The sequence below is a fragment of the Takifugu rubripes genome, chromosome 13 (assembly GCF_901000725.2).
Source record: "Takifugu rubripes chromosome 13, fTakRub1.2, whole genome shotgun sequence".
Lineage (NCBI taxonomy): Eukaryota > Metazoa > Chordata > Actinopteri > Tetraodontiformes > Tetraodontidae > Takifugu > Takifugu rubripes.
This window is the reverse complement of record NC_042297.1, coordinates 15,250,033-15,277,420: the sequence shown is the minus strand read 5'-3', so window position 1 is coordinate 15,277,420 and position 27,388 is coordinate 15,250,033. Positions and strand designations below refer to the sequence as shown.

Below are 27,388 nucleotides of genomic sequence, written 5' to 3'. Positions count from 1 at the left end.
AATATTTCCAAGGCACAATTTTACACTTGTTATTCACGTGGCCTACGCAGTTTAGCATCAACAATGACTGAAGGTCACTGCAGACACACGTGTCCTGTCCAGTCATGTTGTTACTGATCATCAGGGACAATAGTGAGTTTACAGGCTCTTGTGCTCTCCGGCACACTCTATAAATGACTGTTTGGTTTAAAACAGGACATTACAATATCTTCAACACATATCAGGTGTGTTTGTAGTTGACATTTCCCCCGTGAAATGTTATGAACCTGTTAAAACAAATCACTTATAACAACGAAATCTTAAGTTTTGATGCTCTTTAATACTTCATATTCTATGTTTCCATCCACAACACAGTGTGAAGCCCCTTGAGGTAAAGTTGAAATTATTACACTTGATATCAGTTTTTTAATTTAAGCAGGTTCATACATGTTAACAGAAATAAATAAACAAAAAAAATCGGTTGCTATTTTTGATTTTTGATTTATTTCATTTCTTAAATGATACCAGGAAATAACAGTTGTATTTATTTAGCTAACATAAGAACTCAAAAATAAAAATCCAGAGTTGCATCAAAAGCTTCCAGTCCATGCTGAATAATATATGCAGTATTTATATGATACATATCTACTTAATTCTACAATAGCAGAAAATAATATGGTTGAAATTTGGTTTGTTTTTGGTTGTTTTTTTTGGTTGTTTTGCAAATTTATTCACTTTCTCTCAAAATTGAGTGCGAACCGAAGGAGGAAAAAAAGAATCTCCTTCATTTCTTAATGACAAAGAGGAAGGAGTACTCATCCGTCTCTGCCTCCAGGTGTGACATCTCCACCACGTCTGTTTGGACAACCTGAATGAACCAGCCTCGGTGCAGAGCCGACTCAAACGTTCGCTGATTGCTTCGGTCAGCCTTCATGTAGAAGACGAAGGACAGGGTGCTCTTGTCACTCTTGGAGATCTGCCTCAGCCTCCCCTTATCACAAGCCTACAAAACACCAGTTTTGTAACCATTGTTACAATAGTCTTGTATCCAATATTTACCAAATCATGGTGACAGATGGAGAGACACAGACAAGCTGGTGATTGTTACATTAATTTTTCTTGTAATCCGTTTTATTTATTTCACGCTTACTGATTTTCATTTTAATTGGCTAAATACTCTCTATGATACACCTGTAATCGCTAAACAATTGTTCAATTCAAATGATTTTATTTATTATTTAAGATTAAGTGTTAAAAAAACCTATATTTTAAATCCCATTGCAAATTTCTAAACATGTCTGCAACAGCGAATATTGGGGCTAGAAATAAGAGTGTGGAAAACTAATTTTGTCCCCCTTCAGCAACCATAGGTTTTCACTCTCGAAAAGGAGGTTGCAGCTGTTGCAATCTGTAACCTGTAGCGTTGCTAAATCTCACATATAGGTGAGTATAGTTAGGCCGTGCTTAGTTACAGGGCAATGCTTACTTCCACCTGCAGAAACACACTGTCGTCCTTCTTGCAGCACCTGAGGAAGCAGTTGGACTCAGTGAAGTTCAGGACCACAGGCATGCCACTGAACTCCCCCTCCTCCTCATTTGCCTTGTAGCGGTAGATGGTAATTCTCTCTGAATATTGAAAAAAGATGACACACGCTGAATCCTCCGAAGACACGTTCTGCAATTAATTAGCCGTTGCTACTGTGACTCTGGATGACACACCTGGATCTGGTGATGTAGAAATAGCCTTTTGAGAACAGAGGCTGCTGAGGTAGTAATGAGAGGCCACGTGTTCGATCATAACGTTCGATGAGTTCTCCTGTTTGAAACTTTCGCTTCCTCTTGCAACTGTAAGTCGAAGGAAGAATCAAACACAGGTCACGGAATGTTACAACGCCTTCCCAGTTTTTTTTAAATAAAAGTATTGTGAGTTTTGAATGAATTCTGTTTATGCGATTCTGTGAGTTTTCTCTTTGTTATTGTTACACTTAAATGACACTTTCTTGTATAAAATATATTACAAGGAAATATATCAGTATACAAAATGATAAAATATCAGTGTAGAAAGTTCACGGAGAATAAATCAAACCTGTACTCACCAAGCATCACTTTGCTGGACTGTGCCACCAGGACAACCTCATTCACAGTACATCCTGTATCCGTGCAGCCCCGCCCCCTGATCACAGAAATACTTGTTTTCTTCATGGCAACAATGACCAGATCTCCTCCTTCACCATTTTCCCCTTCATCAGCATTACAGCTACCTTCCTTTATTCCCTCATTCTCTCTCTCTGGCCTCACTTCACTCTCCTCCATGTCTTCATCCCTCTTCCTCATCTCCATGCTGAAACTAAGAATCGTGGACTCCTTTGAAACTGGATAGAAGACGTCATCGTCTTGGACAGGCTCTTTGAGGTGATCCTTCATGCTGTACACTGTCTGAGGGAGATGAATGTCTCAGTTTGAGTGGTAAAGCGGGGATCATTAGTTTCAATAAAACAAAAACCCACAGCTGGGGCTTTTTCCTGCCCCGTTTTAACAAATCGACCTGGGTAAAACCCTGCTGAATTGCGGGCCTTGTATGACTGGGTGGAAAACCACCGCAAAGCACCAACAGTAAAAGTGTGAACTCACTAGTTTTGGATTCTCCTCAGTTAACATTTGTGCCAACTCTTCAGGTGTCACATCACACAGGCTCATGCTGTTTATCTGCATCAGTTTGTCTCCTCTTCTGTGGGGCAGACAGACAGATTAGGCAGGGCAGGCGGGTGGGCAGACGGATGGACAGACAGACAGATTAGGCAGGCAGGCAGGCAGGCAGACAGACAGACAGACAGAGACAGAGACAGATAGACAGATAGACAGATAGACAGATAGACAGATAGATAGATAGATAGATAGATAGATAGATAGATAGATAGATAGATAGATAGATAGATAGATGCTACCTGGCAAATGTCTTTTCTCCACTCCCATTTTTGTATTTCATCACATTTTCCACTTCATACTGGTGATTCCCTTCATGGAGCTTGTGGCTAAGAAACAAGCCCCCCTTTACCTCTGATTCCTAAACATTTAATGATAGTCACAAATGTATCTCATAATTAGCAGTATTCATGGTCAAGATCATGTTCCTTCACCCACCTTCAGGTCCATAGTGCAGAACACGAATGCTGTCAGGAGTCACGATGCAGAAAGAGCACCTCTCTTTTATAGTCCGCGGCAGGTTTCTGCTTCTGCTTTATGGATACAGAAGAAGAAGTAGAAGAAGCGAGAGCAGGGACACAGTCATAGATGTGGAACTGTTGTGACAGAGACCCAAGAGGAACTAGTGATGGAGTAGTAATATCCATATTTAAGCAGAGGCGGTCATTTTATACAAAAACTATTGACCAATATCCGCCTCTGTTTAAGTATATACTGTTCCCTTTCAGTGCCCATTGTCTTTCTGTAAAATTGTACACAGGGACAATAGCTGTCATTAACTGTCAAATAAGCATCTAAAAAAGAAGAAATGACATTGGCATATATCGGAAAGTGGTCATCTACCACTGGGAAGAAGAACTTCCCCTGTAACAGTGAAAAGCAATGCTCTAATAATATGAGTTAATTAGACTGTATGTAATTCTATTACTTATTTCAGTGGGACTTTCTTCATATAGCCAAGCAGGATAAAATCCTGGTCACAAATAAGCATTAAATGAGCATTAATATAGGTGGACACTTTTCCAAGGGTTTATTAAATGACCATTTAATGACTGCAGTCTTCTTCATGTTATCAGTCACAGGCAGAATGTAGTTTATCTTTTAACTCAATGTAAAGAGTACTAAAATGTAAAAACGTACATCTAGTGCTGAATAATGTTTGACAGGTTACGATACTGACTGTTGCTTTGGTCACGTGTCATTGAAAGAGATAACTTTCACGGAATACAACAGGAATTTTCTGTTTTTGCGGTGCGTATGATGGCAAACATAGCAGCTGCTGCCTTTAGTGTGTTTTTATACTGTGATGGCTTGTGTTGCTAAATCTATTCGGAGGCAGAGGCTATTTCTAGCTTTCCAAGGCGCTTAGGTGGGTTGTGTTACACGAGGGGCACGCGGCCACTGTCCCAGCACTTCAGGTTGCCCAATCTGAATGGAATCATACTTACCACGTTTCTGACAGTCAGAGGATTCTCTGATAGAACCTGAAAATCTGAACCAGGTACAGTCATGTGCTTGAGGTTGTGCATGGTTTTGTCCTGAATTTGTGGAAGTGCGTCACAACAGTTCAAAGAGTTGAGAAATATGTACAAATGATGCTATGAAAGTAAAACTAGGTGTCTCATGTTGTGACCTCTGTGCCATTGTTTAAGCCTGTTGCAGTTAAGGGAAGAGAAATCCTGATTTGAAATTAAAACATTCTAGACTGTATTTTAGTCTGTCACTTTTCAGCATTGTGTGTGTTTCAGATGGTGATACTTGATGTGGTAATTATTGGTGGTGGCCCACATGCCTTGACACTGGCCAGCTTGCTGTCTAACCCTGGACATGAATTATCACTCTCCAGCACTTGCATGGCTCCTAAGGGCCCAGGGTCAAACCGGGATCCATCCAAGACCAAACACAGTGGTGGCAAGAAGAAGAGAAGGAGGGCTGCTGGTGTGACTTGACTTTAGAGTTGGAAGAAAATTCTCAGCTTTTCACACAAATGCTGTGTTTTAGCAAATATTGCATGGGTTCTGTATATGGTTTGTCACTGACATGTGCAGGCACATCATTAGAGGAACTACTAGCAAAACCAGAAATATCAGAAAGGATTGTGAGCCCACAGTTGAGTCTGCGAGTGGTAGATTCCTACGGAGAGTGGACAACACTGTGGGAAAGCCAGTTCTCATCTCTAAATATCCCCCATCTTCGCTCACACACACTGGTGCACACAGATCCTTTCAACAAGGTATGAACATAAACGATTCTTCTTGAGGGTATGAATTAGTATGAATCTAAGAGAGATTGCCTGTACGTTCTTGGACAGGAAGCGCTGCAGGAGTTTGTGTCAAAGCACGATCGTGCAAGGGAGCTTCACAGCCTTCCTGACCGTGTTTACATTTTGGATGAAAATGCATTTTTTAATGACATGAGACTTGGGAAGAAGGAGAGGAGACGCTTACACATCACTTCTACGCTCAGGAAAAGCTTACCATTCAGTCTGCCAGGAACCAAACTGAGTGTGGATTTCTTTAAAGATCAGGTCAAACAAAGACAGCCTTGATGCAACTGTGTGTTCTGCATGATATGGGATGTATGTATATGATAAACATTTATCATCAGGTTCATGGGAATGCAAGGAAAATATTGATAACTTGAAAAATTGGCTGGTTTATCATAATTCTCAAAAGCTCAAAAGTAAAACGCATGATGCTCTAATTTTTAACATATCAGTTGACCTGTTTTTGCTTGCTTGGACTTTTTCATCACTGCAGTGGATGCATTGTGCATTTTAATTCAGAATGAATGAATAACAATTGTGCCATTTTGTGATTTAAGTCAATAGTAAAACATTTAAGAGGTTTTGAACTATTTATTTTGTAAAAAGCGGAACAATTTCTTATTAAATTCTCAAAAGAATGGTACAATAAAACTCTATGAGCATACCTGCTCTCTATCTGTTATTGCTTGACTGCTCATCTCCTTGAATGCCAACCAGCAGCTTATAAAAAGAAGACACGTGTAATAAAGGGAGGAAGTCATAAGAGCAGGACAAGAAATACAAGTGCTGTTATCAGAGCAGGTGTTCTCAGAAGAGCTGTTTGTTCAAGAGCCTTTGCAGGAAGAGAGGTTCTCTGAACATAATGGCTTTGCCAGATGACTGAAATCAGATGCTCATGCTAATCATGTGATTGTGCAAACGTGATTGGATACAGAGCAACAAAAAGTCCTTAATTAAAGTGTTTTTTATTTTATTTTGAAAGGCTGGTAGGAATGAAAAAGGTTGTTAAGTATTAATAAGCAAATAGAAGAATATCTCTACCCAACTGATGGATATAAATATGCAGGTGAAGCGATACAAGTTGGACAAAGTTCTGACAAAGGGAACCGTGGAACAGATCATCCCGGTGCTGGATGGAAAACATGACAAAGTCATGGGGCAGAGAGATGAGGATGAGGCCATGACAGTGACCGAAAGCATAAGTGAACGCTCAAAGAAAAAAGTAGATTATTTTCTAGTCCAACTTCAAGAGGGCATCATCCTAAAAGCCAGACAGGTTGTCCTGGCGACGGGGCCAACCCGCGCCCAGATGGCAAACATCCCATCATGGGTTAAAAGCATTGGAGAGAGTTTCCCAGAGGAGCGTCTGCGACACACAGTGGAGCTCATGCACCACCGACCCGCTGCTGGACACGTAGCTGCAGCCTCAGCTTGTGAACAACAGAAAGACGTTGAAGGTAAGCCCAGTTTTCACGTTCCACATTCCACTCTCTCGTGTGATATTTTAAATTGCCATATATTCCTTTCCTATATGGTTTTAATTGTCTAGAATCATGTGTAGTGTGTGAGGGAGGGCAGAGGGTGATGGTAGTTGGTGGAGGTTTGACCAGCGCTCACGTCGTCTCAATTGCCCTGAAGCAAGGCGCCAGTCATGTGACCTGGCTCATGAGGAAGCACCTGCAGGTCCAGTCACAATCTTCATGTGTCACAATCATAAAGAGTTAATGCAATCCACCACCAACACACCTCTTCGCTTCTACCACAGTTAAAACAGTTTGATGTAGGGGACGTGGAGACACTAGTGGGTCGCTACTCTCATGTGGAGCACGGCATAAAGATGGATGGTCAAGCCTATCTGCGACAGTTCTACAATGAACGAAGCCTCCATAAAAGGCTGGCCATGATTCACCAGGCGAGGAAGGGAGGCGCCGTCACCCCAGAGGCTTACATCCATCTACAGCCATACATACAGCGAGGACAGGTGGACGTGAAGACGTACTGTCAGGTATCCCCCGGGGCAGGAATTAGGTAGTCCACGATGTCAGAGCACCCCATTGGGTTAATTTAACTGATACTGCTGTCCAGGTGAGAGAAACAAGTTGGTGCTACAGTAGCCAGGCCTGGAGTGTTGCTCTAAGCAATGGGGAGCGCTGGAATGGAGACATGATCTGGCTCGCCACTGGTTGCAAACTTGACGTCAAACAGGATCCATTGCTCTTTGGGGTGATAAAGGAATTCCCAATTCAGGTGATTTTTATAAAGATGCATTTGCACGCTTATATTAATGTGCACCCGAATGAAATTGAATGCTCTTAAAATCACACATGCAACCTGTGTCACCATGAAGGTTATTAATGGCTGGCCGTGTATATCAGAAAGCTTACAGTGGGCAGAGGGTTGCCCACTCTATCTGATGGGGCAGTACACCGCTCTTCAGGTTGGTCTGCATTGGCAGCTAAACAACAGATAACCTGTATTCTCCCCCAGACTTCCTTAAACCTCAGTTTCCCCCCACATAGATCGGTCCTCATGCAGTGAACCTGGCTGGTGGACAAGCTGCAAGCATGCGAATCACAACGGATATCACACGCCGTCTGCAACAGGACCTCCTCAAGGTTTCTCAGCCGAGTGGACAGAAATCAAAAACAGAGGAATACATCCAACAAATGAAGGGTCTGTTGTGGCTTTGAGTGGTGCGAACAAACCGACTTTTAAAGCGAGACAGATTGACAAAGTGTGTTTACAGTCATTTAAACCATTTAATTTAATAAGATGTAAAAAGAAAAATACACTTTACAGAGATTTCAACATACACATAGAGAAATAAACGAGAAGACAATACAAATAAGTTAGCTAGTATAAGAACAACAATGAGAGAGTACTAGGGGAGCTTATAAGATGATAATAGGAGTAAAATCAAAGGTATGAAAATAAAAAACAATATTACAAGAAATGGTTTTGAACAGAATATTGTGCCTAAGCTTTTCACTGCTACTGATATTAAAAATTATAACATGATAGGTTTAATAAACTCCTCGTAAGAGAGAAATCCTTGCTCATTGTTTCTTCAAGCAGTGGATGAAAAGGAAATTTGGAATATTGTTGCAAAAAATGTTAATATGTCATTGGTTGAAGGAAAAGGTCATTGAGGGCATTTGTAAACCATTAACATCAAGCTGTTATTTATCATTTCAAACCGGTTCATTTTGAAATAAAATGAAAATAGCAAAAGACATAACTTGAACATACTTTCCCAAACTATAGACCTGAAAGCAGGTTTAACAAACTCTGAGTCAAAAGCAGAACTCTAGCTTTTCCTATGCTGTGGTGATAAACTTCACCAAACGTGTATTTGTATATCTTATGTTAAACGTTATTGTCTTCATTTAAAATTTATTTTGTGTTTATTATTCGATACATATATTTCAATCATTAAATTAATCAATTGATTACACATACCCATAGAATGAATGTCTGGGACATGCTTTTGTTTACTATACATGCATAGTATGTGGATTTTACCTCTTTAAAAAAAAACCTAATGCATAATCATTCTCTGTAATTTATCTCTCATTTTTGAGGTAAATCATTATGATAAACGCAAATTAATATTTTCATATCACCAATTTTGTTGTAGCTCCATATTGAGCTGCTTTGTTGTGTATTTGGTAGTTTAAAATGTCAATAAAAATGATTTATACTGCATTAAATACGTACTTGTGTCACACATGTTGTGATGTACTGTAACTATTGTAAACTTCATCTTTACCTTAAATTCCACTGTAGCGATAAATAAATGAGTATTAGTCACGCCTCCTGCACACTTCCGGGTTCTGTCACCTTCCAAGTTAATCACCGTTGTCAACAATTTGACGTAAACCTTGCAAAAACGCATATTTACTCGGGTTTTTTTCGACTGAGAATTGCGTGAGAGGTGGGTGTATTTTCCCAGATGACTCACGATGATGGTGTGATGTTACGTCTAAAGTTTAGACGTAACATCACACGACTAAACCAACGCTCCCTTAAGTCCAACGCATCGCGCCGCTTCTCTGTTTTGCTCAATGAATGTACAGTACAATCTCATTTTTATTTATTTGTTTTTACTACGTTTAGGTGTAGTGTAGTAGAGCAGCAACGTGTAGTTTCGAAAAGGCAATAACAAACTCATGACTGAGAAAATCATGCCAGGACAGAGAAGTGAGTTAAATGGGGTCACATCTTGGTCAGATGACTGCTCACTTGACTCAAAACAAGTTGCCTGTTGGCAGTATTGACGGTGTCTTCCAGTTGACCAGATTAGGAGTTTAGAAAACTCTGAAATCTCGGATTGTGTCACACATCCGGTAATTCACTCTCAAGGGTTTTGGTAGTGTTTATTATTGCTGGTTTTCCCCCTCCTTCCTTCTTGTGATACGCAGCAGATGACCTTTGTTGCTGGGCACCCGTTTTTGTTTTTGGGTCCTTCTTCTGACAGGTGTATGTCAGGAATAATACATTTATTTTCATTAGATAGATAGATAGTATTGAATAATATTCTTTATGTATTGTTTGTGCACACTCGTGTGTGGAGTGTGGGCAGGCATAACAATTTCCAGGCTTTCATTCATGGTTATGCCTTTAAGAAAAACAAAATTAAAGACCATTAAATGATGGCGAGGGTTATCGTTCCCCACTTTTTCAGAACAATGAAGGTGAGAAAGGTGGAAAAGGCAGTTTTGAGTGTGGAGCAGTCAGAGGGAGTTGGCGCTCGGGTACGCAGGAGCATCGGCAGGAGGGAGGTAAGTTCATTCTGGGGTCATTATTTCAAAGCATTTCAGTAAATGTGACTGTGGTGCACTTCTGATTTCCAGCTCAGGAATCTGGATCCTTTCCTGATGCTGGATGAGTTTAGAGTGACTAGACCGGCAGGTTTTCCAGACCATCCTCACAGGGGATTTGAGACAGCAAGTACCCTTTTATCATTGCCAGTTTTCTAAGAAGTTGATTAAACCTTTGATTTTGTGACTTATTGAGACTCCAACTGCATTGTACATATACAGATTAGTACCTTATAACAGTGACCCCTCTAATAATTACAGGAAGAAGAAAAAGGAAGTAGTCAAAGTGCACTGCAAGGCACAGTGTGGGATTTAAAAAAAATCAAGCTAGATTTTTTTCTTTTCAATTAATTAATTTACATTTGTCTAACTAATGAAGATAATCCCTGGTAGTTGTTAACAGTTACAGGCATAATTCATCTTTTTATGTTCAGATACAACAATTTTCACAGCTGGTTACAACTCTTGTGTCATTTATAGACTAAGTAATGTACGAACTGTTTTCTATGTAATGTCTTCAGAGTGGATTTGATTTGGCAGATGCTGTTCAAATCAATTTGGCACCCGATCCGATCGGGGTAGGTCTAGACTGCGCTCTCAGCGTGCCTTTCAGCAGGTGTGTTTGGACACTTTTACATGACTTTTGGAATTGCGCAGCTGTGGAAATAGATCACAGGCAGCTCGCATCAGGGGTTCGAGGCATCCTCCCTCAGGCAGATGTTCACCTCTGAACTCGTAACTTCATAAATGTCTCCACTGGGCCGGTGAAACTCTTGCACCCTCACAAAGCTGCACTGGAGCCAGGCATACCTGGAGGATTATGCTCACTAATAACTGAATTGTTGTTCTTGTATAATTCCCCCAAAATACAACAAATATGTTTGTTTTATGAAGTAAATAGGTGCATTTTTTTGATTGAGCATTGTATTTCAAACAGGTCACTTATGTTTTAGAGGGGTGTCTGGCCCATGAAGACTTCTGTGGCCATTCAGGACGACTTAAACCTGGAGATTTGCAAGTATTGCAATGATTATTTTACTGTTTTCACTTACAAATAAAGTCAGTAACTTTTCATTTTGTATAATAATGTACCTTTATAACTCGTTCCACTGAGCATTTGTTATCATGTGCGATGTTGGTTGCTGTCAGTTCTAAAAAAATTACATTATGCCCCAAATCTGCATTAAGAAAGTCAAAATAATGTAAAGTTATATCATTAAACCACAGATGAGCAAATGCTACATGTGAATGCTTACATGTAGATGCCTTTGAAGGAGACATTTCCGTTGTAGACTAGGCAGCCTCTTTGATTGGACCGTGTGGACCTCCACAGGAAGTTCTCGTTCAGCTGGGTACATGAGTCACATTTGCCTTATGGGTTTTTTTTTTTTTGTTCCTTTCAATTTTTTTTCCATTAGTGGATGACTGCAGGCCGGGGGGTGGTCCACGCTGAGATGCCCATGTCCGAGGAGCCAGTGGTGGGTTTACAGCTGTGGGTGAACCTGCCAAGCCGGGATAAACTTTCAGAGCCAAGCTACCAGGAACTGAAAGGCTCGGAGATCCCTAAATGCAGCCAGGGAGGCGTTGCAGTGGCTGTGATATCTGGAGAGGCTTTAGGAGCAAAGGTGTGTGCATGTGGGCGTCTGTCTTTATAATTCTTATCCAACTTACCTCAATGTGCTGAAGGCAAAAACTGAGAAGCAGTGACATAGACGCACATGTATTCACACATGCGGTGTGTTTATAAGTGAGATCGCCTGTAAACCGCAGTGTTTTAGGAGTATGTTTAAAATGAGAAAACAGCAAATGAGACACAGATTGCCTTGGCTGGTGTGTGACTGGAGTGTAAGAGGTTACTGCAGGGCACCAGACACACGGAATTCTAATTTGGCTTTAAAAACTTGAGTCAACACAGCTCACTGAACTCCTATTGTAGTGAATTCACTCTTTATTTTCCAATAATTTCTTGTCTTTATACTTTGAAAATTTCTAATGCATGGAATAACAGGATAAACACTATATCCAATGAAGCAACGAGTGCAATAGACCTGAGGGGATATGCAATATACAGTCATATACTGTCATATATTGTCTTTGTGCATGTGTGTAAGTATGAGGAATTTTTTTGCAATACTAAGCATGTTTTCTGCTCTATAATATTTATATATCTAGTCTAAAGTCTTCACGAGGACGTCGATCCTGTACCTTGACTTTTGGTTGCAGGCAGGAGCCCTTCATGTGCAGCCTGTTCCCTCAGGTAAACGAACTGTTTAAAAAATAATGATGTAAATAAATGAAACTCCCAGAATACATTTTCACAATCTACATGATTACATATAAGAACCATGATTTCCCTCTGAAGTACCCTCACCCAATCAATCAATCACTCATTAACGAGGCATTTTCCTTGTAAAAATGTATTGTTAATGATTGATTGCATACTCAGTGTTGACTGGAACAACATGAATTATGATCATAACTTTATGCAGCTCTTTATCAGTGTTTACACATGCAAAGGCTGCAATCAAGTCACACTAAACTCATAATCTCTGATCTGTCATTCATGTTCTGCATCTTCCAAATCGAACATTTTCACTAAAATGCATGCAAATTTGTTAGTCATGAGAAGGTTCATTTATTCACAAGTGATTAGCCCTAATAAACACAAGGCCTGTGCTTGTTTTTCAATCAAAACCTCTGAGTAAAAAAGCTCTCGATAAAACGTTACCAGCAGTTCTTTACCGTTCTCACAGCAAAATAACCCTGAGGCTCACAAAGCTTGTAAAGCACTTTTACATGAATAGTGAATGAGAAACATGGGAAACAGAACTTTGTGATTCAAGAAATAAGGGAAATTCCCTTTATGATTACGTCCAGTGTTATTTCTCAGTTAATCTGTTGTCAGTGCAGATCTCTAAAATTCCATATTTTTGTCACCTTGAGAGGAGAAGGTAACAAAAAGTCAACCATAAATGTATTCTATATTGTGTCTTCGCTTAAACAGGCACATTAATTATGTTTTTTACATGTAGGATCCTCCCAGTCAATTCAGTCAAGGATATTTAAAACAAATCTAATTTTAGCTGTTTCTAATGGTCTGTGTCTGCCAGACAAGTAAATAGGCAAATGTTCCCATTCAAAATAAATGGTTGTTATATTTGTGTGATGTTTTCTCCTGCAGGCAGCCAACCTTTTATAGTGCAGGTTTAAAAGTGATTTTACCACATTTATTATCCATATAAATAATCTTTCCGTGTGTACCAGGATGGACTGCCTTCATCTACACCCTCTCAGGATCCATCCATGTTGGTAAGGTTTGTCCCCCATGCAATTCCCTGAAGGAAATGCCAAATCTGCTGCAGTTTTATTTTGTCTTTGTGGACTTTTCTGTTGCTATGACTACTGAATTTCATAAAAATGAAAAGTGTCTGATATGATTCCCACCTACACTTGATCTTAATCTAATGAGCCAACAGACATGTGTTCCCACTTTAACATTTCTTGGGTTCAGTCTCCAAGCTGCAGTTTTATGCCGAGAACATGTTTAAAAAAATAGCTGCTATCATATATCTAGTAGAAATCCAGGAGAAAACAAAACTGTTCTCACAGACTTTACTGTATATTATAGGCCCTGAAGAGGAAGAACAGGAAGTAGAAGCCCATCACACAATCCTCTTTGGAGATGGAGACTGTGTCAAAGTTCAAAACAAGGTGATTTCATTTTTCTGTGTCAATACATATTCTTTATTGATATTTTCTCTATAGTTTACAGTTAAAGCTTGATAATGTACACTAACTGCCATATCTCCTCCTCAGAGCTCTGAAGCTTCCCATTTTGTGCTCATCGCTGGAGACCCGATTGGAGAACCTGTCGCTCAACACGGTATATTACAGTGTTATTTTTTCCACTTTTCTCCACTCCACACAAGTAAACAACAATTCTGCTGAAATCACTACCCAACCTGAACAAGTATTGCAATGTACTGCTTTGGCTTTTCAGGTCCGTTTGTAATGACCACAGAAGAAGAGATCCAACAAGCAATCAGCGACTACCAGTCAGGCAGAAATGGATTTGAGAGGGCCAGAAACTGGAGGTCAAAGATTGCAGGCTCTTTCTGAACCTCTGCACTCTGCATTTATTTATTTGTGTCTGTTGTTGCAGTAGGCTCTCTCTTTTGTTCCATTTTTTAACTCGAATTGAGTGACATATGTTTAAGAATGTTTTAATGAAGTCGTAAAATCAATGAAGGAAAAGCTAAAATGCCATCTGTTGTAACGATCTCAATAATCCACATAGTTGCCTTATGTAAGAAAAAATTATACATGAGCATCCTATTCTCTAGTTAAATGCTGCTTGTTATTATTAAGGATAATCCATTAAAATAAAAGTAATTAATATTCTGGGCTAAGGAAAATGAAGATTTCAAGTTGCAGTGACTCATCGGCTGTTCTCATACGTCCATTATTACTAAAGGTATGTTCCCATCAGATTTCAACATGAGTGAGATGGGAAAACAGGACATGGGTGGGGCTTTTTCCTGGCTTCACACATCAGACAGGTCTGGTTCGCATTTAAAACACGTGTTGCTGCTCTTTGTGAGCTTTGCCAACTGGAGGGGAAAAGACCTCTGTTAGGGCTTTAAACAGGCAGCACTTGAATAGAAGCGGATAAACAACATATGAATGGATAAGAAGAGCTGTGACACATCAGGAGCAGCTAGAGGGATGTGAATATGGGACATAAATCCCTCTGCACACGGTCTCATCCGGCCCTGGAAAAATGATAGAGATTTGGATGATTTTACTGGAATTATCAGAACCAAAACATCAATCTGAAAGCCCCTGAAGTACCTGTAATACCTTATCAATTCACCTAAAACTGATTGGTGGTAAAAGGCCTTCTAAATATTATTCCTGGAATAATTTGTATTCGTTAAGTTCAAGCTGTGTTATCAAATTGGACACCCAAGTCTCTGCACTCAGACGTGGATGTCTGACAGTATACAGCTGGGTTTACACACACACACACACACACACACAGAGTTCTCTGAGTGCAGGTATCTGCTGATGAAAAAGTGTGTGTGCGTATGTGTGTGCATGTGTGGTCCGATGAACTCAACTGGTCTGGCAAACTGAGTCTCAGTCAGCCAGCCAGCTCTGAGCGCTGAGCAATAAAAGGAGACAAGTTCATACAGTTGCGGGCTTCTCAGACAGCGGGTGCAACCACAGAGAGTGACGAAGATGAGAAGGACTCTGTACAGAATATCTTGCTTTGTGACTCTGGCGATGGAACTTAGCTGCATATCCGTGGCCCTTGGCATGTACAGAGAGGGAGGAAGTAAGGCAAGTATGTCAGTTACTTTTAAACTGATTTAATACCCCTTTTATAGCTTATTTAGTCTGCATCTTCAAACCTGAGGGTTTCTATATTTTCTAGTGATTCTCTGCTCAATGTTTCTCATGGAAAGAAATCTCAAAATGAATAGTTTCTAAACTTCTCTTTTAACCAAATTCAGCAGAGTAGGCATTTCTAAACCAATCCTACCTGATCCACCTTTATCGGATTTTCCCATTTATATAAATGTCTTCTCTGATTTATTTATGTATCCAACCTGCCACACTCTCTGTACTGCAACACTGTGTAAATCTCTCCTCTCTTACTTAAAGCACTGAATATATATGATTTATCCAATCCCAGAGATTATAAAGAAATGTTTTTTAGTTCTTGATTTTGTAAATTATGTATTATTGCATATCGCGGTACATTTATTTGTACATATTCAAGTGTGGTCATCTCTGGAGCTTTGCAGATCTATGGTATTGCAGGTCAGTGTAACAAAGGCTCACACATTTATAAAGTATAGCTGTTAATTAATTTACTAAAGTTCCATTTTCACAGCGTTTCTACCCACAACACAACACAAATCAATGAAGTGGAGGTGATGAGGTAATTTACTGCAATGGGCAGGTGGTCAGAGAACCTCTCCTGTTACCAACTCTGGCGGGGCAGGAAGGTCCCACCTCAAAAATGCAATTCGACGAGGATGGGATTCGAACCCACGCGTGCAGAGCACAATGGATTAGCAGTCCATCGCCTTAACCACTCGGCCACCTCGTCCTAGTGGCCGTGGTCGGTACTGTCCTCATTCCATGAACAAATGGTAGGACTTAAATTTCACTGCTCGAAAATGTGGACTTGTGCCATAAGCTGCGTCCTTTCTCTCTGGTTACCAGGTGGGTCTCAGATGGATCTCTTAGCAGGAGAGCCAACTAACATTGTGATTCAGACGGAACCATTTAAGGTCATGATTCACTGATTCAGTCTTCCAGGCAACAGTTATGCACTGACCATCAAAACATTAATAATGTGTTGTCTGCTCAGCCAAGTATTTTAGAGAGGACCAGATCAAATATCTTTGCATCAGTTTTTTTCCCCAGAGAAAACAGATCCTCAGTGACAAACCATCAAGTTATATTTTGAACTGAACTGTTTAGCTGTTCACTTTGCAGATGGATGTGTCTCTCTTGAGTCCTGGGTTAATTTGGACTCATCTCTATGGTCTGTGTCAGTGGTCTGGTAGATGTCTGATAGAATAGTAATGTGTTCCCCAGGCTGAAGTAGATTAAGAGAAAGACAAATGTGCCACTGATAATCACATTTTGGCTTGGATTGACATGGGAACAGGTGCTATTACCAGCAAATGTGGTATCACCTAAGCCTTGGAATAAGCTCCCACACCTCAATCACACATTTCAACGCAAAGTTAGTTAAGATAAAAGTTCATTAGGATTGAATGTTGGGGATTTGTGCAGGTGATGAAACAGTGGGAGAGAAAGGTGCGATCAGCCTCAAGTCTGGATGAGCTGCTGAGGCTCACAGACTTCCCCGACTGGAAGTTGTGGAAGTGTCGTCTCAGGCTGCAGCAGCAAGAGAACAGCTCTTCCTCACCGCCAGTGGGCTCCCATCGCTCAACACGCTATGCTACTGAGTTTTACAGCCCGGAGATCCTTAAAGGTTGGATTTTTGACCTAGAGACCATGCTAGGAGTATGAATCTGAACATTGTCTGCCTCTTAGCCATAGATGAAGAATGGCAGCGTACTCAGTGCATGCCCAGGGAAACCTGTGTTGATGTGGCCAAGGAGCTGGGCACAGATCCCTCTATATTCTTCAAGCCCCCCTGTGTGGCTGTCCACAGGTTTGTTACCCTTTCCTGAAATTTAAGCAGTGATTGTGCTTATTATTGGCTTGCAGCCTTGAGCTAATGACATAACTTATTTTCCAGATGTTCCTAGCTGTAGCCAGCTGTTTGCAAAATATTTAGACCACAAATGTCAATGAGGATGATATTTCTGGCAGATCCTCACACACAGTTTGAGATCATTCTTTTTGGTCGCTGTCAGGTGCGGTGGCTGTTGCAACCAAGAGGGCATCTCCTGCAGAAACACAACAACAGTGTATGTGAATAAAACTGTAAGTCAGTCAACAAATGGATAATTATGATGGGTAGTTCTTATCATGCTCCTATTAAGCTTTTATTTTTGTGCTTTTTTTGTGTTTCTTTGTGCTGCAGGTCCTGAGCGTTATTACATTCAAATTTGTACCTGAGCCAGTCCTAATAAAAGTTGCGAATCATACAGAGTGCAGGTGCATGGAACCTGCCATAATACGGCGCAATGCTCAACTCCACAGGAGCAATGGGTCAGTACAGCCCTATCCCCTGTTCTTTCTCAAAGGAGATTTAATGTTTGGATTCTTCTAAATTATCTCTTCTTGCAGCTGCTCTCAAATGCTACAGCTGTCAAAAGACTCCAGAAGACTGTGTGCCAATGGCTTGATTTGGGACTGTTCCACAGACAGATGTGTACCGTATCCCTCGAGTACATCAGGTGAGCGTGTGTGTAAGCATAGATAAAGCCAACACACAACTGGCTAACGACACTAACACCATCCTGCTTAGATTTTCCACTCAGCTCATGGATGCCTGACTGCGAGATAGACGTGGAAAGCTGCGACTGTCTTCCCCCACTCGCGCCGACTCCCCAGCCTCGACTGAGCCATCGCTGTCAGCTCAACTCGTCTGTTTGCGCCAACAAACATCAGCGCTTCGATCAAGTCTCCTGCAGGCAATAAACTGATTATTTACTAAGAACTCATTCTTGGAGCACACACATCTGAAATCAAAGTATTTAAGAATGGGTTTAGTGCAAACAAGTCTATAGCATATTTAATAACATACGCACCTGCAGCTTCTGGTACAGCGAAGGCTAACTTAGCAGTTTTAATGGAAAATTTAAGTTTCTCTCACCTTCACAGATGCAAATGGTCAAAGTAGAAGTCAACCTGGGGAATTCGTCACGACAACCTGCTCACCAAGGATTCTTGAAGGCAGAGAAAAAGGCTCATAATTTATTTACACTCCTATTTATGACTATTGCTTTAATTAATTAAGAGGTTATTAACTTGCATGGCCTTGTCAATGGATTTTTTTTTAATTAGATTATTTTTGTACTCTGAACTTGTTTTGAATTCATTGTAAATTTAACTGCAAATGATTGACATCAATAGTGTATAGGATATTATGATAAATGATTGTTAAGGATTGACATACATCTGACATATATTATATTATATTATATTATATTATATTATATTATATTATATTATATTATATTATATTATATTATATTATATTATATTATATTATATTATATTATATTATATTATATTGATGTTACCTGCAGGCATTGCGTCTTCCCTAGTTTGTGTTTTTGCAGCCATCAGGTTGTAAAGACCTGCTACTGGCAGATTTACATGTGTGCTTGATGGATTTAATTTAATTGAGGCTCACTGACCTTTTACACGCGGATGTCTGCGCTGTAATCACCTTGAGACAACTTCACTGCATGGGCGACCTCCATCCCGAATGCACGCACACATAAATTGTTTGGATGTTTGTAGAAATAGGTCGTTCCCTTTAACACAGCTACAATTGTGTAGCGTCCCCTGTGTTTTACAAAAGATGTTTGTTTTCACTTTGGCAGTTTCTGATGGGATAATTGTTGTTTGAAAATATTCATATTGAATTCATAAAAACAATAAAAACCCATTGAAATGATGTAAGGTGCAGGTGTTTGGACCTGAGCATGACTATCAAAGGTTGTGGAATACGTGACTGGACTGTAGATAAACTTCTCACAAAACATTTGTAAATGTCATTCATATACTGTTGTTGCTATAGTAACAGTAGTGATATCACGTGTGCATATTTTGTTGGAACAGTTAGAAATTGATACACTGCGAACATTTTAGTATTGAATTATTCATTCCTTATATCATCAGCTCTATTTATCAGCAACTTTATTTATAAAGCAGTTTAAGAACAACCTGAATCAAAGTGCTTTACATTAATACGAATAACTGATAACATAATGACAATAAAACATGCAGCGCAATTGTGTTTTAAGATGAGTTTTTAAAATGGACAATAAAGGCGCTTGTCTAAATTATAATTCATAAAATATAAGTCATTCCAGAGTTTGGGACTGGCAGCAGAAAAGGCTCGGTAGAGTTTCCTCTTAAACCACTGTACTTCCAGCTGATCAGCTGACCTGAGGAACCCAGCTGGCACGTCGGGATGGAGCAACTCAGAGAGGTAGGGCAGGGTGAGATCATTTAAAGATTTAAAAACAAATATAATAATCTTAAAATGAACTCTTAAATGCACAAGGAGCCAGTAAATGGGATGAATGTGATCCCTCTTACGTACTGCAGTCAAGAATTGAACAGCAGTATTTTGCACCAACTGACAACGTGTTACAGATTACCAAACTGTTACCAATTTGCTGATCCAATTTAAAAATCATTGTCAATCTTACAACCTAAGTTGGAGACTTTGGCTTCAAATAGTGTTCGAAGGGCCCTAGTCAACAGGGGGGATGCACAAGAGCAGCAGGATCAAACGCCATAACATCAATTTTTCTTTAATAATTTCTTTTCTTTTTAAAGTTAGCGCATAACCAAGCTTTAATGTGAGAAAAGCAGAGCGGAATGGGACTCAGAACCACCACAGTTTGCACACACAGTTCTGTCTGCCAGATAAGATCGGAATCAATCCAAGGTGCTACCACAAATGCCCACTAGTTTCTGCAACTGAGCCACAAGGACATTGTGGTCCACAGTCTTAAGGGTAGTTTAGGTTAGGCCTAAACTAGGCCCAGCAGGACAATAATCACGTAGTCGCCCACTTATTTGCCAGGAGGATGTCATAAAACACTCTATGCTATACAGGGTTTAAAAACCCCACTGGAAGATCTCCATGACATCTTGCCCATCCAGAAATGACTTCAACTGAGCATTAAAAACTTTTATGCAAAAGGTTTGAAAGTGGTCTGCAGCCCACAATCAAGACCAGGTTTCTTAAGCAGGTGCAGCACCGCAGCATGTTTAATACAAACGGCAGCAGAAGACAGACTGCTGGTAATAGTGGTCGAAATGTTTTCTTTTCATTCTTACCAAAACACAATATTTATTCAATATTTATAGTTCCAATCTGACAAATAACCTTTTCTCAATATTTCACAATAAAATTGCCTGCCACCTTCTTCCTCTTTGTTTATGGAAACACCTTTCCAGCATATATAGAATGATACTGCCACCTGTTGATCAATGATCTATAGTGTGAAAATGTGTGAATACGCCTAGGGCTGCATGGTGGACCAATCTGGCAATTGTCCGTTTTTAAATTCTAAAATCTTCTTGAAATGTCATTTCAAGTATTAAAGTTTTTTAAAGTTTTAATCAGGTTTGTCATATTAATGCAGATTCAATTACAATGGCCGTGAAAGCCAACAAATCACATCTTATCCTACAATTTTTTGGAACATAAAATATATACACCTTCAATTTCTGATTGAAATATATTTTTTAAACAGAAAAAGCTTTTTGGTGCCTGTGCAAGAACAGAATTCCACAGACAATCCTACTTTAACTTCTTTTCACTTTCTTTATCTGACTCCTGTACCAGGGAGCTGCAGAGGTCTGAAACCTGAACGGAAAATAAATTTGTGCTTGTGGCTGTGCTAGTAGATAAAGAGAAACTATAAAGAGGCCCCAGTGTCCCCTCATGAAGTATAACTCTAATTCCTTGTAAAGCAGCACTGGCACCAACTGTGGGAATAAAACTGAGGTAATTTCAGAGGTCTGATGTCCTTTGATAGCTCTGACACTTTGCATTGGCGTTTCTGCTCAGTGAGCAGGTACAACACCTACGCACCACGGCGACCTTTAAAGTGGCTGAGGAAGAGGTTTGGGAGAGCTTAAGATGTGTTGAAACGGAGACTTTAAGGTCTACCAACGGTACAAAAACATGTCACCAAAGCCTGACATCATTCAGAATTTTGTTTTTATTTTGTGCTGCACATTTAGTGTTATAATCTTACTATGTTTAAATGATTAAGTGTGATATAAATGTTTGCATAGAATGGTTTACTTTTTTCTTTTGTTTTATTCTTTTAAATGAACCTGCTGCAACATTTTCTATGTTCATCATCAATAACATGTCTTTCCCTCCTCATGCAACAAATTCTGAAGGAAAATAATCATGTATCCTTTTGAAGTCTATTACCTTTTTTTTTAAGAAAAAGCTTTCTATATCTACTTAGAGATGTTGTTTTACCAACATTCACATTAGATGATTTATGCAGAATTCCTTTATACACCCTGCTTTGGGTAGTCTTTATTTATTTATATTTTCTTCTGAAAAAATGTTCCAGACCATAAACTAGATTTGTTTTGAGAATGGAGGGAAATTGGGCAACACTTCTGTGCAAAAATAGCAAATTAGGACCTTCATGAAGAGACTGTAAACCCAGCAGAACAATCACATGCAGTAAACACAGCAATAACACTATATGGCCCATACATAGTGCTTAGGATTAGGAGACTTTAGCCAACGCATGCCCCAATAAGATGACACAAAAGATTTGCATCTAATTTTACTTCTTTATTAGTTTCCACATACAAATATCCTGTGTAGTAGTGGCCTCTTTCAAAGATTTGGGTGGTATCTTAAATCCGACGCAAACCTGGTGTGCTGGTGAAACTGGTGGTGTTGCTATCAACTGGTGTGCACGGAGGTCTGAAGTGGAGGAAGGGTGAAGCCGTCTCTTCTGGAATTCTCCATCTTTTCTAACATTGAAATTGTCAAATATTGCTCAGGAGCTGCTGCCCAACATCGACATCGTTTGGATTACAGTGGTTGTGGATAAGATTTGTGTGCATCATTTGAATTTCACTAGAGATCGTCACATTGATTTGATGCTTTATGGTGGATTTTTGATGCCTCGTGTTCGCATCACAGTTGAGATTTATTGAAGAGGTATAGGTGTCTGTCAACTTTTGGTCATTCACGTGACACCTGGACCAGATGCAAATGAAGTCTGCATAAAATAACCCCCCCCCCATCCCTAAGGTGCACCTACACCTTTATGTTTCTCCTCACAGAAGTGCAAAAGTGCCATTTAGGCATAAATGTGGTCTAAAATTTAAGGAGAGATTTGATCAACATTTGTCTTTCAAGCTTTCACTTAATGAATATGAGCTGGTGATAAGTAATTTTGCTCCACGTTACATTAAACAAACAACAAACTTAACTCCAATACAATAAATGATTGTCAACAATGTACTAAACAGCACATATATAAATACCACACAGGACAACACTGAAACACAGCTGTGAAGGTGCAGAGAACCAGCCAAGATAAGATACCTTGGCCTAGGTTATTTATACATACAATCCTCCTGACAGCGCCTCTATTATGTTTGCTACTCCAATATAATAATAACAACAATAACAACAACAATAATAAATGAAAAAAGGCTAATATTACATGTGAATCCATCAAACATGTTAGAAAAGATTGAAACAAGCAATAGTACGAGCTGCCAAAAAAGGTTTTTTCTTTCGTGAATCTGTTGTTATCAGCCTTGATACGCGGGAGCATCAATGGGTCTACAGCAGAACTGCTGTTACCATAATGTTAAGATTACTGCATCACCATTTAGCTGTAAATGTTGACAGAAATGAAATGGCAGAAAGAATCACAGCGGAAGAGACCATTATAAGGCAGCTATCGCAGCAGAACCATACATTAGTACAGTACAGCACAAAAACAGACTATGTGAATCAAAATTCAAATAAAACATGAAAAGCACAATCATTTTCTTTCTTTCTCTTTCTCTTTCTCTGTCTCTGTCTCTCTCTCTAACACACACACACACACACACACACGCACGCACACACACACACACACACACACACACACACACAAACACACAGACACACACAGACACACTCTCACTCACATGCCCACAGTTTTTACACACAGTCCTCCTGATACAGCCACCGGCCATTGATACTAAGTGATGCCACGGAGTGATGCGTGCTGCGGACGGAGGTCACCCGTCCGGTATAATTGGTGGGGCTCGGTAATGGACGTTTGAGGACTGTACGACAGCAGCAACAGAGGTGTTGGTTGAACTGCTTCTTGAAGGTTTTGCTCATCAGGTACAATGCAAAAGGGTTGAGGCAGGAATTGGTGAAGGCCAGGATACGAGCAATGATGCTGCCCACAAAGTGAACCATGGAAGTGTCCACCTGTTGGAGGGGCAGCATGCAGGAAAACCTTAACTAAAATCCAGGAATAAAATGTCCCCTTTGAAAACGAGTGAATTTGACCTACCTCAGAATAATGATAGGAGCGATACAAGTAGATGACATGACTGGGGAGCCAGCATATTGCAAAGAGACCGACGAACACAAGGACAGTTTTGGCCAAGCGCTTCCTTGACTTAACCTGTAAAATCAAACACCAGGGTTCCACCAAATTAATCTTTCATGCTACTTCACAAAAGGAGCATTTAAAAATTAAACAAAAGTGCTGTTTTAACAGACAGACAGACAGACAGACAGACAGACAGACAGACAGACAGACAGACAGACAGACAGACAGATAGATAGATAGATAGATAGATAGATAGATAGATAGATAGATAGATAGATAGATAGATAGATAGATAGATAGATAGATAGATAGATAGATATAACACCTGTTGTTGTGCGTGTGTGTTCCCCTCCACGGGCAGGTTCGAGGCACTGTGCATCAAGCTTTGGGCGATGAAGGTGTAGTACACCGTAATGACCAACAGGGGGAAAACGTAGAAAATGAGGAAAGAGGCCATGGAGTGGATTCTGGGGTGCAGTTCCCCAGCATGAGGATAAGGGGCACATGTAACAAAGCTCTCATTTGTGGAGGTGATGTTAAATGTGTGAAGGTCCGAGAAGATAGCCTCGGGGATCGCCAGAACCAGGGACAAAACCCAAATGAGCGCTGCTCGAAGGAGAATGCTGGCAGTGGTGCTCGATGTTTGGATGTCTAGGGGTTTCACAATGGCCCTGTACCTGAGAGACACATAGATCTGAGATGTTTCTCATTAATTTGCATTTTTAAGTTTATAGTGCAACCACTTCTTTGAAAGAGACAGTGAACCAACAAAACCAGCCCAACAAAAAACATTATACTAAACATGAATCACTACATAATTACACTGTTTTAAAACTTTGAGTGACATCTTGACCAGAACATCAGCAGAGCTGGAAGATAGTCTGCCTTAACCAGGCATTACATGGATGATTATTATTGCTTCAGCACAAAACTAATATTGAGCGTTGCTACTTTAAAAGGGCAAAGGGTACAAGTCTCATTCTCTGGTTGTCAACCACACTTAGATTCAATATTGATGCATATTTACGATTTCACACATGGGATATTACAAATACAACCATTTAATGCCTGCATTTGGAACACTATATTATTCACTAATAAAATCTTTTACCCTTGATGTTTGATGATAATAATATAGCTTTCAATGTCCAATACAAATCATTTTTATTTAAACTCCATACATTCATGCAGAGCAGAAACTATTGATTGTCCTTGGGTGTTGGTGTGCTGCACCATAGATTATAAAGGCTTGGATTACGTAAACCTGAGTCAAAGTATATTTGATGCTTCACTTGACTTGGTGCAGGTTTGTTATCAGATGGTCCACTGGAGGAGTCATGAAGTGAAATCAGTAACAGAGAAAAGGCTGAAGCTGAAAGGAGAATGCTCTCAAATGTCATTTTAAGCATGTATCTTGAAGGCATCTGTTGGACTTGTAATATGGAAAACGTTGAGGAAGCAATATAGGAAATGAGGCTCAAAGAAAACAAGCCTCATGTCAAAGATAACATCGTGAGCTGAATATGCGAAGGGACACAGTCTAATGCTTAATTGTATTTTTTGAACCTGTTGACAAGACGCCACAAAATATTTTTTCTTTTCATTTTTTTAATTTTTCATGGGCCCTCTGTTTGCACTGCCTCAGAAAAGACGTTTTAAACCATTTGAAAAGACATTCAAGGATAAATTTTCCTTGCGAGAAAAAATGGATTCACATCACTTTTGTTTTGAAACCTCTTATTCAAATATTTGTCATTTTAAATATATATTTTAAAAAAATTGAACAATTACGTTTAGATAATAGGCATATCATCCAAAAGTTTATTGTTTTTCATAGATTCCCTTGCTTGACAGCAATGTTTTGGCCATAAAAGTCATCTAAATTGGCGTTGTATATCGTTTGATGACTGGTGATGCAGTGGCGACCATCTCCATATCTGTTGTTAAGGTGGCCCTGTGAGGCGCACAGCTCCTGTGCGTAAAAATGCCACAGATTAAAACCCACACGTTCTTTACTATTAAATAGACCAAACCAATACTATTAAAACGGGTGCACTTTGACATTATCTGTCACAGTTGTTCTGACCTGTAAATTGTAACCCACATCCTACCTGTCGGCAGACAGTGCCGTGAGAGTGAAGACAGAAACTCCGACCGAAGTGAGCTGAATGAAGGGGATGATTTTGCAGCCCACTCTCCCGAACAGCCACTCCTCTGTCAGGTAACGGCTGGCATCCACCGGAGCGCAGGTCACCAGCAGTACAACATCTCCCAGCGCAAGGCTCGACATGAAGAGGTTTGGAACATTGCGGGCGCATTTGGAGGAGCAAAATGTCCTAATGAGCGTGATATTGCCAATAAGTCCCAAAGCAATGATTACACTGTAGACAGAAGCGATGGCAACGCCTGCGCCGAACATGTTCCCAAAAAGATTCGCCCGAAAATACAACGCGATGCGAAACGTTCGGGTACAGATGCGTTTACTCTCTCCCCTCTCTCCCTTTCTCTCCCTCTCTGTACATCTCTCTCCCTCTTCCTCTCCCTCTCTCTCCCACTCCCTTATAGAGAGGTATAAAAAAGCTTCCCTTTTCAAAGAGACGCAACCTTGGTAGTTTGACGCACTTGAATACATCCACCGTTGTTATGTGCTTCAGCATTTTTTGATTCATTCACAAGTTTCCATCAATATTCCACGTTTTAGACCTTGAGAAGCGGGGGCGTAAATAGCCCAGCCAGCTCAGCTTATCATCACATCTTAACAACAGCAACATCTTCCATTGGACTACAGTACCCCCAAAGTTTAAGACGGAAAAGCACCTCAGGGAACCCTTTTCTCCGAAGAAAACTCTTTATACTAATACCCTGAGAAGGTTTGGGCTCAGCAGTTGAAAATGTATGCAGTGCCTGTTTAAGATCAGGACCCTGATGTCATGTCCGATGGCATCTCACACTGAGCTTATGGTCCAGAGATGGCCGAGGGTGATTAATTACACCTTAAGCATGATTAAGCTGCGGGATGGTGATTTCACACACTGGCGGATCTCTTAAAGCAGCTCCGAGTCCTACAGTGACCCAGAGATTCTCTTTAGAAAATGAAGCCTCTATAGGCTCTTGAGTGTCAGGTTAATGGAACTTCACGGGTGCCACAAATGACAAAGGCTTTTTGGGCTATAAACAGGCTTAAGTCAGGAAGTAAGACATGAAAAGCATTTATTTGTAATCCACTGAAATTTCTAAATGAGATTTTCAAAAAATCACAGGAACACTGATGAACCAGCAAAACCTAATTTTCCAGGGACATGGAAGGCACTGATGTTGTGTTTTTATCCTGAGCTGAATTCTGCATGCTACCATGTATTATATAGAAAAGAAAGGTGTTGTTACATCATTACTCTGAACGGAGATGCAGACATAAGGTTGCCTGCAGCGCCAGAGATGAAATTGGTTACTCTTACAAAATAAACTATAATGACAAAAAAAGCACAATGGACTATATTGTCCAGCTTAAAACAAACAACCTTATATTGAGTTCATGTTTATATTTATATAGCGTCTTACAAAGAAAAGATCTTCAATGATAATCACTCCGTGCTTGTTGTAATTGCCATTTGCACAGTTAAACACACCATTTAAAAGATCAATCATGCTTTGCGCACCACGACATGTCACATCCAGTCTCTGAACTTCAACAGGATGTTGATTCATTTACCATAAATTGTGACGGCCCACTAGATGGCCTAACGTCTGGGTTAATATTTGGAAATGGTGTCTTTGGCTGCGCTTGGTCTGGGGTTGTGTTTGGCCTGGAGATGGAGCTGTCTGGAGCTGTTTGGGAA

At 40.1% G+C, this 27,388-nt stretch overlaps 5 protein-coding genes and 1 non-coding gene across 10 annotated transcripts; 3 read left to right on the top strand and 3 right to left on the bottom strand.

Annotated features, from left to right (window-relative positions):
* Nucleotides 1-299: 299 nt before the first annotated feature.
* Nucleotides 300-3,277, bottom strand: il1fma (interleukin-1 family member A). 2 transcript variants are annotated; one of them, XM_011610033.2, is made up of 7 exons: nucleotides 3,121-3,277; nucleotides 2,925-3,043; nucleotides 2,611-2,704; nucleotides 2,076-2,415; nucleotides 1,699-1,824; nucleotides 1,466-1,605; nucleotides 300-982 (listed from the first exon to the last, which is right to left on the bottom strand). In XM_011610033.2, the coding sequence occupies exons 1-7, from the start codon at nucleotides 3,130-3,132 to the stop codon at nucleotides 764-766; spliced, it is 1,050 nt and encodes a 349-aa protein (XP_011608335.1). In that variant the 5' UTR covers nucleotides 3,133-3,277; the 3' UTR covers nucleotides 300-763. The 2 variants fall into 2 exon arrangements, with proteins under 2 accessions (XP_011608335.1, XP_003969901.1); XM_003969852.3 differs by having other exon boundaries at nucleotides 2,611-2,707; nucleotides 3,121-3,276.
* Nucleotides 3,278-4,093: 816 nt separating this feature from the next.
* On the top strand, nucleotides 4,094-7,993 carry LOC101066132 (uncharacterized). Its single transcript, XM_029846415.1, has 10 exons — nucleotides 4,094-4,183; nucleotides 4,431-4,620; nucleotides 4,731-4,915; nucleotides 4,994-5,209; nucleotides 6,015-6,405; nucleotides 6,498-6,631; nucleotides 6,714-6,953; nucleotides 7,034-7,195; nucleotides 7,296-7,385; nucleotides 7,468-7,993. Exons 2-10 carry the CDS (start codon nucleotides 4,431-4,433, stop codon nucleotides 7,636-7,638), a joined length of 1,779 nt encoding a protein of 592 aa, XP_029702275.1. The 5' UTR covers nucleotides 4,094-4,183; the 3' UTR covers nucleotides 7,639-7,993.
* A 755-nt stretch (nucleotides 7,994-8,748) lies between these two features.
* On the top strand, nucleotides 8,749-14,164 carry pir (pirin). Of its 3 annotated transcripts, none has more exons than XM_003969850.3 (10): nucleotides 8,749-8,882; nucleotides 9,633-9,729; nucleotides 9,802-9,894; nucleotides 10,706-10,786; nucleotides 11,187-11,393; nucleotides 11,941-12,025; nucleotides 13,033-13,077; nucleotides 13,397-13,479; nucleotides 13,585-13,651; nucleotides 13,769-14,164. In XM_003969850.3, exons 2-10 carry the CDS (start codon nucleotides 9,637-9,639, stop codon nucleotides 13,885-13,887), a joined length of 873 nt encoding a protein of 290 aa, XP_003969899.1. In that variant the 5' UTR covers nucleotides 8,749-8,882; nucleotides 9,633-9,636; the 3' UTR covers nucleotides 13,888-14,164. The 3 variants fall into 3 exon arrangements, with proteins under 3 accessions (XP_003969899.1, XP_011608333.1, XP_029702277.1); XM_011610031.2 differs by lacking the exon at nucleotides 8,749-8,882 and adding an exon at nucleotides 8,957-9,018; XM_029846417.1 differs by lacking the exon at nucleotides 8,749-8,882 and adding an exon at nucleotides 9,040-9,148.
* Nucleotides 14,165-14,904: 740 nt separating this feature from the next.
* Nucleotides 14,905-18,370, top strand: vegfd (vascular endothelial growth factor D). 2 transcript variants are annotated; one of them, XM_029846181.1, is made up of 8 exons: nucleotides 14,905-15,111; nucleotides 16,582-16,783; nucleotides 16,846-16,966; nucleotides 17,172-17,241; nucleotides 17,342-17,469; nucleotides 17,548-17,657; nucleotides 17,729-17,894; nucleotides 18,085-18,370. In XM_029846181.1, the coding sequence occupies exons 1-8, from the start codon at nucleotides 15,010-15,012 to the stop codon at nucleotides 18,101-18,103; spliced, it is 918 nt and encodes a 305-aa protein (XP_029702041.1). In that variant the 5' UTR covers nucleotides 14,905-15,009; the 3' UTR covers nucleotides 18,104-18,370. The 2 variants fall into 2 exon arrangements, with proteins under 2 accessions (XP_029702041.1, XP_029702042.1); XM_029846182.1 differs by having other exon boundaries at nucleotides 14,992-15,115.
* On the bottom strand, nucleotides 15,805-15,886 carry trnas-gcu (transfer RNA serine (anticodon GCU)). Its single transcript has one exon. It is a non-coding gene; the product is annotated as a tRNA-Ser (tRNA).
* Nucleotides 18,371-22,343: 3,973 nt separating the features above from the next.
* On the bottom strand, nucleotides 22,344-26,050 carry grpr (gastrin-releasing peptide receptor). Its single transcript, XM_003969848.2, has 4 exons — nucleotides 25,664-26,050; nucleotides 23,878-24,229; nucleotides 23,511-23,624; nucleotides 22,344-23,425 (listed from the first exon to the last, which is right to left on the bottom strand). Exons 1-4 carry the CDS (start codon nucleotides 25,969-25,971, stop codon nucleotides 23,147-23,149), a joined length of 1,053 nt encoding a protein of 350 aa, XP_003969897.1. The 5' UTR covers nucleotides 25,972-26,050; the 3' UTR covers nucleotides 22,344-23,146.
* Nucleotides 26,051-27,388: the final 1,338 nt, after the last annotated feature.

Excerpts from the sequence above, each read along its gene's own strand:
- il1fma (XM_003969852.3), bottom strand. Across the intron at positions 2,416-2,610 it reads CTGAGGAGAATCCAAAACTA|ACAGTGTACAGCATGAAGGA; the intron begins GTGAGTTCACAC and ends CATCTCCCTCAG. Across the intron at positions 983-1,465 it reads GTGTGTTTCTGCAGGTGGAA|GCTTGTGATAAGGGGAGGCT; the intron begins GTAAGCATTGCC and ends GGTGTTTTGTAG.
- grpr (XM_003969848.2), bottom strand. The coding sequence starts at position 25,971 with ATGTTCGGCGCAGGCGTTGCCATCGCTTCTGTCTACAGTGTAATCATT. Across the intron at positions 24,230-25,663 it reads ACGGCACTGTCTGCCGACAG|GTACAGGGCCATTGTGAAAC; the intron begins GTAGGATGTGGG and ends TGTGTCTCTCAG. Across the intron at positions 23,625-23,877 it reads ACACACACGCACAACAACAG|GTTAAGTCAAGGAAGCGCTT; the intron begins GTGTTATATCTA and ends TTGATTTTACAG.
- LOC101066132 (XM_029846415.1), top strand. The coding sequence starts at position 4,431 with ATGGTGATACTTGATGTGGTAATTATTGGTGGTGGCCCACATGCCTTG. Across the intron at positions 4,621-4,730 it reads GAAGAGAAGGAGGGCTGCTG|GCACATCATTAGAGGAACTA; the intron begins GTGTGACTTGAC and ends TGACATGTGCAG. Across the intron at positions 5,210-6,014 it reads TGGATTTCTTTAAAGATCAG|GTGAAGCGATACAAGTTGGA; the intron begins GTCAAACAAAGA and ends ATAAATATGCAG.
- pir (XM_003969850.3), top strand. The coding sequence starts at position 9,637 with ATGAAGGTGAGAAAGGTGGAAAAGGCAGTTTTGAGTGTGGAGCAGTCA. Across the intron at positions 9,895-10,705 it reads CTCACAGGGGATTTGAGACA|GTCACTTATGTTTTAGAGGG; the intron begins GCAAGTACCCTT and ends TATTTCAAACAG. Across the intron at positions 13,480-13,584 it reads GTGTCAAAGTTCAAAACAAG|AGCTCTGAAGCTTCCCATTT; the intron begins GTGATTTCATTT and ends TCTCCTCCTCAG.
- vegfd (XM_029846181.1), top strand. The coding sequence starts at position 15,010 with ATGAGAAGGACTCTGTACAGAATATCTTGCTTTGTGACTCTGGCGATG. Across the intron at positions 15,112-16,581 it reads ACAGAGAGGGAGGAAGTAAG|GTGATGAAACAGTGGGAGAG; the intron begins GCAAGTATGTCA and ends GGATTTGTGCAG. Across the intron at positions 16,784-16,845 it reads CAGCCCGGAGATCCTTAAAG|CCATAGATGAAGAATGGCAG; the intron begins GTTGGATTTTTG and ends TCTGCCTCTTAG.